The sequence below is a fragment of the Oryza sativa genome, chromosome 3 (genome assembly GCF_034140825.1).
Source record: "Oryza sativa Japonica Group chromosome 3, ASM3414082v1".
Lineage (NCBI taxonomy): Eukaryota > Viridiplantae > Streptophyta > Magnoliopsida > Poales > Poaceae > Oryza > Oryza sativa.
The window spans coordinates 11041870-11051215 of record NC_089037.1 but is presented as its reverse complement, the minus strand read 5'-3'; the positions used below and the strand labels follow the sequence as shown (position 1 = coordinate 11051215).

The following is a 9346-nucleotide window of genomic DNA, read 5'->3' as shown; positions in this document are numbered from 1 at the left end:
GTTCAGTGAAACCCGGCCCGACCCCACCTGTCAGCGAAGGCAATTCGAACTGGCGCCTGCATCGCCGACGTGGCGCGTCGTGCGCCTCCAACCCGCACCCCCCAATCCCCCGCCTCCCGCTTTTACCCCTGCACCCGCGGGTACGGCATTAATGGCACCGCATCTTCGAGGGCAATCCCGTAAATCCGGTAACCGCCTCCTCTCCCTTCATCACAAAGGACGCGCCTCCCTCGCTTCCACCTCGCTGCTTTGCTACGGCCGGAGCGGCAGAGCACACTCCGGCGAGGGGGGCCATGGCGATGCGGCTCTTCCCGTCCTCGTCTCCGCTCCCGCCGCCGCCGCCTCTGCTCCCGAGCCCCAGCGCGAAGGCACCGCCGTCCGCGCCCTTCTCACTCTCCCTCCGCCTCCGCCGCGCGCGGGTGGCAGCCTCCGCGGCCGCTGCGGCGGGGGGCCCCGAGAGGGGGGCGGGCGGGTACGAGGGGGATGCGGAAGGCGAGGGCAGCAGCGGGGCGTTCGACAGGGGAATGTCGGAGATCGCGAGGAAGGTGCCTCTCTTCGAGCCGGCGAGGGGCGACGCCGCGGCGGTCGCCGGCGAGCGGCCGCTGCCCATCAACCTCGAGCTCTGGCTCTACCGCGCAAAGGTGCACACGCGGAAGTACGAGTTCGCCGACGCGGAGAAGCTCCTAAACCAGGTGCGTTCCTTGAGAATTGTGGATATTTCGCAACGAAAGCAGAATAAACACGCACAAAAAAAAATGCTCCCACAGCTTAGCAAATTGACAAGGCATATATAGCTAGTTGAAGCCTGAAGGAAGCGAATGTTTTCCTCCTATATCGATAATATAGGGGTTTAACAATCCTAATTTGAGTTGTTTAATAGTTGATGGATCTTGCGCCGCGTATCTGATTTATGCAGTGCATCATGTATTGGCCGGAAGACGGGCGTCCATATGTGGCGCTTGGGAAGCTATACAGTAAGCAGTCGAGGTTTGACAAGGCTAGAGCGGCTTATGAAAGGGGTTGCCAAGCGGCACAAGGTGAAAACCCGTATATTTGGCAGGTTTGCACCGGATCACTTCTCAGCCTCCATTTGGTAAATTGACTGGAAAAAACTGTACAGCACCAAAAAAAAAAGTAGCGCGTGAGGTTTCTTCTTTAACATTCCCTAAGATATGTTAATATTCCTTAGCTGTGTTTGGAGTTCAACTTTCAAAGTTCTCCAAATGGATGACCATGCCCATTAGCAATTCACAATGAAGAGTTATTTTAGGCATTTGAGCTTCAGTTGCATACATTGCTTTCCTCTCAAATATGGATGCAAGATGAATAGATCTAGTCCATTGCACTTTGTTCACAGGAACATCAATGTGATTGATGGCTGATCATGAGATATGAATACACTGCTCCTATCATGGCCATTTGCCCTCTTCTTTTCAAGTACTTAACTCATATGTCAAACATAATCTCTTGGATTTTCTGAATAAGTCTAAAGACTTTTGGTTTGATACACCGGGCTGGGATCATCTTTCACGATCCACAATTTCACACTGAACAAACCAGTCCACTGTTTTCTTATGATCATATCTTGTTCATGTTATAGAAATTAAGCATATAATTAAGTTCCTGTTGTCCTTTTGCTTTGAGTATGCAGTGTTGGGCAGTCCTAGAACGCAAAGGTGGGAATATTCGAAGAGCACGGGAGTTATTTGATGCTGCTACTGTAGCTGATGCAAAGCATATTGCAGCTTGGCATGGGTGGGCTATTTTAGAAATCAAGCAAGGAAACATTAAAAAGGCTCGAAATCTACTTGCAAAAGGTCTAAAATATTGTGGAGGAAATGAGTACATTTACCAGACTCTTGCTCTGCTTGAGGCTAGAGCAGAGCGCTTTGAACAAGCACGAACTTTATTCCAACAAGCTACCCAATGCAATCCCAAAAGCTGTGCAAGTTGGCTAGTAAGTATTTGCTTCATAATTTATCCATTTTAGTGCAAATAAAAACTGCATAGTTTTTTTGTCTAAACTGTGAACTTATGTACGGCAACTTCTAGTAGGCATGGGCTCAGGTAGAAATTCGTGCAGAAAACAATGCCATGGCAAGAAAACTCTTTGAGGTAATAATTTATTTTCTATTTATAATTGTTCCCATGAATGTTTGCGTTAGTTCTTCGGTACTCATACTTGAAAGTTTTCTAACAGAGATCCATCCATTTCCACATGGCAAATTAGAAAAGATTTCCCAAGTAGAGATGAAATAATCTTTAATCCAACCCAGAGAACTGTGCTTTCAAAATGATTTTACTACCACATATCAATGCAATGATGTGGCAATAATTTTTATAACTTAATAATATGCTGTTAGTGTGATTCACTCCATAGTTCATTCACACCTGCATGGGATGGTTTCAGTCAACACAATGCTGTCTACAAAGTATAATTTCGAATTTCTTTTTACAGAAAGCAGTCCAGGCAAGTCCTAAGAACAGATTTTCATGGCATGTCTGGGCACTATTTGAAGCAGAACAAGGTAGCATCGACAAAGCAAGGAAGTTACTTAAGATTGGTCATGCTGTGAACCCTAGGGACCCTGTGATTCTTCAGTCTCTTGCACTACTGGAATACAACTACTCATCTCCAAATACCGCCCGTGTTTTATTTAGAAAGGCATCTCAAATTGATCCTAGGCACCAACCAGTTTGGATAGTATGGATTTTCTGTGCTTATCTCTCTTTTTTTTATAAGTAATATATTACTCATTTGAGCCGCATTTGTTTTTTTACACCTCTGGTTAAATTAACTTGTAGGCTTTGTTTTAGTATTATTTACCTGACATTTCGCAAATAGCTATGATTAATTAGTTTATGGCACTTCTTGATGTACCTTGCACACTTGAGCTGCATCTTGCAACTTGCAAGTGCTCTGGCTGTTCACCTTCCTGTCACAAATCACAACTGAATATGCACACGATACAAATAATTTGGGATTTGATGGATGTAAAGGTTCAGTTGAGTGCAGTTGTCTGAATTATTTTGTTTTAGTTACTTTCAAGATGCTATATATCTCATCGTTACATTTGTCCATATTTGTGCTCATTTAGGCTGTTACTTGGGATCTCCCGTTCAACACTACCTTTAGAATTTCGTTTTTCTATTTGCACTTATTTAGACTTGTGCAAAGCACTATATATCTTACAATCAAGGAAGCATCGCATGTTCCTGGCCAGAGTAAAGTAAAAATATTTGTTATGAACTGTTAGTTGGTAGAGGTGGTATTAAGTGAGCAAATCTATTACACCAATTTTAAATCCCTAGATGGATCTGTCTTGTTTTATCTTGCAAACTGTCACGTTTGCATTTGTTTATGGAATCTCTTTTATTTGGACTATCTTTGAAGCTTAGCTCTGACTTATGGATCATGTTATAGGCTTGGGGGTGGATGGAATGGAAAGAAGGAAACGCCAGAACAGCAAGGACACTGTATCAAAGAGCTTTGTCAGTTAATTCAACTAATGAATGTGCTGCTCGATGTCTTCAGGTAAATGATCTATTGATGGCAATCCAGCTCATATTGAACTGGTAGCTATACGTTTTTGCTGGCCGATAGCTATAGGAGTAGGTTTTTGTCTCACGTGGTAATGTGTTACTATTGAATAATAATACTATGAGTTTCATGGTTTTTGGAAGATGAATGCTTCTATGTGTGAAGTTTCTTCTTTACTGGAACTGCTGTACTCATTTGTGATCGAAAGACTCAAATTTCTGTACACTTAAAACATATCCTGCCCTATTTTTGTAGGCTTGGGGAGTCCTAGAACAGCGGGCCGGTAACTACACCGCTGCCAGAAGATTGCTGAGATCTTCACTGAACATAAATTCTCAGAGTGAGGTAACATGGATGACATGGGCTGCACTAGAGGACGAACAGGGTGATCCAGTTCGAGCTGAAGAAATACGGAACATCTATTTTCAGCAGGTTAGTCCCGGGTAACTACTTTTAGATATGAGTACTGGGTAACTTTAGAGTAGCATCTTTCTCAATTCATGTTTATTGAGTTAAAAGGCAGTAAAATGGAATTATTTTTCTTCATGTTTTGTGATTACCAATTTCATTTGCATCACCCATGAACAACGTATTAACAACAATTGCTGGTGTTCGCATCATCTCTGTTGAAGTTTCTCCCTGATCATTATCCATCCTGACAGCGTACCGAGGTTGTGGATGATGCCTCCTGGGTCATGGGCTTCCTCGACATCATTGATCCTGCCTTAGACAGCGTGAAGAAGCTCCTAAACATAGACCAGCCTTCGGGGCCTGCAACACGAGACAATCCGAAAAGCACTGGAGAGCCAAGCAATACAGCTACCGTCCGGACTTCTGCCGATGCAGAGTTTTCTGGCGGTTCAAGAGCAGAAGGATCGGACGCTTCGGACCTTGCTAACGCCGATGACAAGGAGAGCGATGACGCTGCAGAGACACCAGAGAGCGATTTCGACGTGGATGGATTCATCAGGAGGCGGCTAGCCCTGGACCCGGCCGAGCTGGACGCGGTGCTTGAGGGTTCTGATCCCAGGGGAGTTGTTTCCAGGAGGAGGACGCAGAGGTTGCCCAGGAAGCCCCTTCCTCTTCTCCCTGTTCCGTAAATATTTCCACTTCAGTTCAACAATGCACATTTGCCATCTACGCCGTGCGAAGCATCGACCACTAACAGTAACAGGTACCGTGACTCGCGAGATAGTTGAACATACATATCTGTGTATATCTCTCAGAAGAAGAGCGCGGCGGCTGCCATTAGCAGCCACATGTTTGTTACTAGAGTTGTTATTGGTCCACCCAGGTGTATGTAATTCTATCATTCTTCAGGAGCAGTGTATCTGTGTACATAAGCGCAATCTATCAATTTGTATGTGCTAGTGAAGAATTCAAAATCTGCGGATATCACTTCAATCCATCTTATGCCAATTGGATAGGATAAAGACCATCACAAAGGGGTCATGAAACTAGAAAATGATTTGATTCTAAATCTGAGTTATCCAAATGTGCGCCGTTCATGTTGCCGGGTAGTACAAATTAACAACAGTGACAGGAAGTAAAAAATTAGGAATCAGCAGGAGAACAAAAGCTGCAATTAGGGGGTGGTAAACGATCTAACATTTTAGGCTTTTAGCCTACAAAATTTAAAGGCTGGTTTTAAAATAGGATGAACAAAATTTCTGTTTATTTTCAAATTGGGTTTAAAATAGGATGAACTTTTCTATTTATTTATAACTAAAAATATATGAGAATTAGATCTTTATCCATAATGATCCCATAGCTGCAACAGGTGATTACAAACAACAATTAGGATCAACAGTACATACATCTGTGTTGGCTCGAAAGATTGCAAGAGGACAAGCTTAGCAATGCACTCCCTCCCTAATACGCCGGCCTGCCCCAGAAAACTCCCGGCGGCGGCGGCGGCGATTGCTGCTGCTGCAGCTGCAAGGTGGGAGGAGGTGGCTGATGCAGCGCTGGAGCTGGCGGCGATCTGATGTGGCCCCAGTGCGGCAGCGGCGACGGCCGCGGCGGCGGAGGTTGAGCACCCCAGAACGGCGCGCCCCAGAATGGTGCCGGGTAACACGGCGGCACCGTCGGTGGGCTCCAGAAAGGTCGCTGTCCCGCCGGGGGATGCTGCGCGAACGCAGGCGCTCCCGGGAACGGCGGCGGCGCCAGTGGCACCGCCGCCGGCAACGGCAGGCCCCACGACAGCCATGGCACCACCGCGGGCGACGCGCCGAAGTGTAGGGGTCGGGGAGGAAGCGGCGCCAACGTCGGGTGGCCGCAGTACGGTGGGGGAGGAGGAGGAGGCGGCGCCAACGTGGGCTGGCCGTAGTACGGTGGGGGAGGAGGCGGCGGCGGTGCCACCATCTCGCGTGGTGGCGGAGGCGGAGGAGGCGGCGGCGTCGCGTGTGGTGGCGAGGGAGGCGGCGGAGGCGGAGTTGGAGAACGCGTCCACCGCGGCGGAGTCGACGGCGGTGGCGGCAACCACTCCCCATCTTCCTTCTCCTCCACCTCCATCGACGAGCCACCGTCGTCGGGCTCGGGCGGCCTGTGACCGTAGGCCGAGCTGCGGCTCCGCTTGGACCGCGCGCGGCGCCCGGCGAGCACGAAGTCCGCGGGGCGGGGATCGGGCTCCACCGGCTCCGGCGCGTCCCCGGGCGACGCGGCCAAGACGGCCACGGAGCCGATGGGGCACTCCGTCCACCCGATGGCGTCCACGTCGGCGCTCACCACGTCGGCGGCGATGACGGCGTCGGACGGCGGGCCCTCCGCCGCGCGGTGCAGCGTGGAGCGCCGCGGCGGCTGCAGGTCCACCTGCCCCACCAGCCGACGCATGATGTCGCCCTGCTCGCAACTCCGCCTCGTCACACATAACGCTCGCAACAACGAGAGAGAAAAAAAAAGAAGAAGAAGACCGAAACGTATCGAGAAGGCAACCAACCAACCTTGTTGGAGCGGTGGAGCTTGACGAAGCCGTGCATGGAGATGATCTGTGTGCCGCCCGCCCACCGAAGTACGTGACATGCATGCCGCCAACACAGAAAGATCAAGCACAACGAAATCAGAAGCAGCAATCTAGACTAAAAAGAACACAACACAAGCAGACGACGGCGTGCGGGCGTGCGGGCGTGCGGGCGTACGTACGTGGTTGAGGTGGTCGATGGTGAGGCGGGTGCCCCATGGGTCGACGAAGAAACGGTGGTACCTCTCCAGCGTCAGGGGCCCTCCCTGCATCTCCCTCCCTCGCCCCCTCGGCACCATGGTAGGTTCTTCCTCCCTCCTCTGTTTCTCTCCTCTCCTCTCCTCTTCTCTTCCCCGACGCAACTCTGCTTTCACCTCTAGGAGTCTCCTCCTCTTGTTTCTTTCCGCTACCTCTGCTCTGCTCTGCTCAGCGCTGCACAAGGGAACCTGGGGAGCAAAAGCTTGGTTGTTGGTGGGTGGTGGGGCCCACCTGCAGGCTTTCGCACAGGAGAGGAGGATTGGATACATTTTACTCTTGACCGGGCCTGAACAGGAGGAGATGATGGAGGAGCCGAGGTGGGAAGTGCGTGACGAATCTCGTCAGATCATTCATGCTGCAGCAGGGTGGTTGCACCAAAAGAGGGATTATCAAAGCCATTGCTGTGTCCGGTTCGTTTCGCGTGTTGCTCATCAGTTGATCGACGAGAACGATAAGGTGAAAATACCTGCCCGGGCGACGCGGCATGCTGCCTTGCCGGCAGAGGGCTAGACAGAGCAGCTTTTGCCTTGCCTTTCCTTGCCGGCATGTTGCCATTTTCGTTCACCAATGTGGTGGATAGGTGAACGTGAACACTGCTGCACACCTCTGCGTTTCACTATTCTTTCCTGGTTTCAATGCACCCATATCTTTGGTTTCAATGCGTACCCTGATAAATGCAGGACTGCAGGTGCAGTTCCAAAGATTGGAAAAGAACGTTTTACCACCTACCATATCATGCCACAGGACAAGAACATTGCAACCCATTCTTGGACGAAATGGATGAGGACGAGAGCATTGCAAACATGATTCTTGGAGGAAATGGATCGACCAATACACGTAATAAGTGATAACCACGAAACAGCAAACAGCTTTAATTGAGTAAGCATGTTAGGTTTGATCCTTTAACACGGATGGATTCATCTAAGCCGGTAAAATTTACAGACCAGCGGTAAAGCAAAATGTAGGACGTCAACTGAACTTTAAACACCAGAGCTAAGCTGAGCACAACCCAAAACAAACACTAATGCAACTTAGTACTGGCGGTGATTAGTACTACTAGTAAGAACCAAGGAGAGGCCATGGCGTCGCCGCCCTGCAGATGGAGGAGCCCCGGGCTCCGTCAGGCGGTGGCCGCCAAGTTCTCGACGGACGGGAGCGTGAGCAACTGCACGACGCGCCGCTTCCTCCCCCTCATGGCCGCCTTCCCCTGGCCCTTCTTGCACCGCTTCCGGATCACCACCGCCCCGGGGGGCGCGGGCGAGCAGGCGCTGAGTATGCTCGGCGGGGAGACGCGCTCCACGGCGGTGGAGCCAGGGCGGATGGCCGCGATCGGCATGTGGGCGGCGGAGGGCGCCGCGTCGCCGCCGCCGGCGCGGATGGAGAGGAGGGAGCCGACGGGGCACTCGCGCCAGCCGAGGTCCTCGATGTCGTCCCTGGCCTCGTCCATGGTGAGCAGCGCGTCCGACGGCTTGGCGGCGCCGCGCGGTGGCGCGGCCGCGTTGATGCCGACGGTGGAGCGGCGCGGGCGCATGAGGTCGAACTTGTTGAGCGCGTCCACGATCACCGGCTGCGAGACACGCGTCACGGGTTTTTGCGGAAGAACCGAACCGAAATGGGGGCAAATAGAGGTGGATTGGGGGGGTACCTTGTTCTGGCGGTGGAACTTGATGAACCCGTGCATGAAGACGATCTGCGCGACGCGACCAGCAGCAGAGGAAGACGATGAGTGGAGGGAGAGGGGGGCGGGACGGGAGTCGGGAGGGAGGGAAGAGGGTGTGGGTAGTACATGTACCTGGTTGAGGTGGTCCATGGTGAGGCCGTGGCCGGAGCGGGTGGTGAAGAAGAGGATGTAGTCCTCGAGAGTCAGCCGCGGTCGCTGGTCCATCGGCAGCTTCGGCATCGCCGTCGCCGCTCCCTCCCTGTCTCTCCACACGAGCACACCAACTACGCTACACGCCCTCCCTCCCTCCCTCCCTCCCTCCCGCGATCCGGCGACCGTGGCACAGCGCGGAATCGTTTATAGGTGACCGTGGCAGCTTTGCGAATTTTGGGGGGATTGGGAAACCAAGCCGGGAGCGGGCACCAAAAAGTTTCCGCGCGCTCCAGCCCCGGCCCGTCCCCCAGAACGCACCGCCCCAGCCAGCTGGGTCTGGATGGCCCACATGTCAGTGTCTCATTTTCCTCTTGGACGGTAATCAAAGCCTTGCACCGAACACCCAACCCAGAGAAAAATTTCATATTCCCCGTTCGAACCTAATGTTCCAGTTGTATATTAGAAATTTCATATTCCCCGTTCGAACCTAATGTTCCAGTTGTATATTAGCGGCATGCAGCTAGGTCATACGTTGGATATAAACAACACAAAACTTTACTTATTTCGAGACGGAGAAATTAACATTTAAAAAATAAATACATTATCAAAATATATTAACGTTATATTTAATGAAAATAATTTAATGTTATAGATGTCGTTAAGTTTTTCATAAATTTAGTCAACCTATGAAGTTTGACTAGAAAAGAAAAGTTGTAGTTTGAAAAAAAAGAGGTTAAAACGATTTATAATATAAAACATATTATAAACGGAGAAA

General features: G+C 50.5%; 3 protein-coding genes across 3 annotated transcripts; 1 reads left to right on the top strand and 2 right to left on the bottom strand.

The window, feature by feature from the left end:
* Window positions 1-243: 243 nt before the first annotated feature.
* Window positions 244-4945, top strand: LOC4332620 (protein high chlorophyll fluorescent 107). The gene is made up of 8 exons (XM_066308628.1): window positions 244-692; window positions 917-1060; window positions 1652-1957; window positions 2056-2115; window positions 2459-2704; window positions 3425-3535; window positions 3797-3973; window positions 4204-4945. Exons 1-8 carry the CDS (start codon window positions 294-296, stop codon window positions 4639-4641), a joined length of 1881 nt encoding a protein of 626 aa, XP_066164725.1. The 5' UTR covers window positions 244-293; the 3' UTR covers window positions 4642-4945.
* A 293-nt stretch (window positions 4946-5238) lies between these two features.
* LOC9270210 (extensin) lies at window positions 5239-6928 on the bottom strand. Its single transcript, XM_015774648.3, has 3 exons — window positions 6683-6928; window positions 6484-6528; window positions 5239-6382 (listed from the first exon to the last, which is right to left on the bottom strand). Exons 1-3 carry the CDS (start codon window positions 6797-6799, stop codon window positions 5414-5416), a joined length of 1131 nt encoding a protein of 376 aa, XP_015630134.2. The 5' UTR covers window positions 6800-6928; the 3' UTR covers window positions 5239-5413.
* Window positions 6929-7609: 681 nt separating this feature from the next.
* Window positions 7610-8748, bottom strand: LOC4332618 (uncharacterized). The gene is made up of 3 exons (NM_001417611.1): window positions 8551-8748; window positions 8404-8448; window positions 7610-8325 (listed from the first exon to the last, which is right to left on the bottom strand). Exons 1-3 carry the CDS (start codon window positions 8656-8658, stop codon window positions 7879-7881), a joined length of 600 nt encoding a protein of 199 aa, NP_001404540.1. The 5' UTR covers window positions 8659-8748; the 3' UTR covers window positions 7610-7878.
* Between the last annotated feature and the right edge of the window lie 598 nt (window positions 8749-9346).

Bases quoted from the DNA above. Each gene is read 5' to 3' on its own strand.
- LOC4332618 (NM_001417611.1), bottom strand. From the start codon at position 8,658: ATGCCGAAGCTGCCGATGGACCAGCGACCGCGGCTGACTCTCGAGGAC. The intron at 8,449-8,550 runs GTACATGTACTA...CGCGTCGCGCAG, and splicing joins CCATGGACCACCTCAACCAG to ATCGTCTTCATGCACGGGTT. The intron at 8,326-8,403 runs GTACCCCCCCAA...CGTGTCTCGCAG, and splicing joins AGTTCCACCGCCAGAACAAG to CCGGTGATCGTGGACGCGCT.
- LOC4332620 (XM_066308628.1), top strand. From the start codon at position 294: ATGGCGATGCGGCTCTTCCCGTCCTCGTCTCCGCTCCCGCCGCCGCCG. The intron at 693-916 runs GTGCGTTCCTTG...TGATTTATGCAG, and splicing joins CGGAGAAGCTCCTAAACCAG to TGCATCATGTATTGGCCGGA. The intron at 3,536-3,796 runs GTAAATGATCTA...CTATTTTTGTAG, and splicing joins GTGCTGCTCGATGTCTTCAG to GCTTGGGGAGTCCTAGAACA.
- LOC9270210 (XM_015774648.3), bottom strand. From the start codon at position 6,799: ATGGTGCCGAGGGGGCGAGGGAGGGAGATGCAGGGAGGGCCCCTGACG. The intron at 6,529-6,682 runs GTACGTACGCCC...GGCGGCACACAG, and splicing joins CCATCGACCACCTCAACCAC to ATCATCTCCATGCACGGCTT. The intron at 6,383-6,483 runs GTTGGTTGGTTG...AGTTGCGAGCAG, and splicing joins AGCTCCACCGCTCCAACAAG to GGCGACATCATGCGTCGGCT.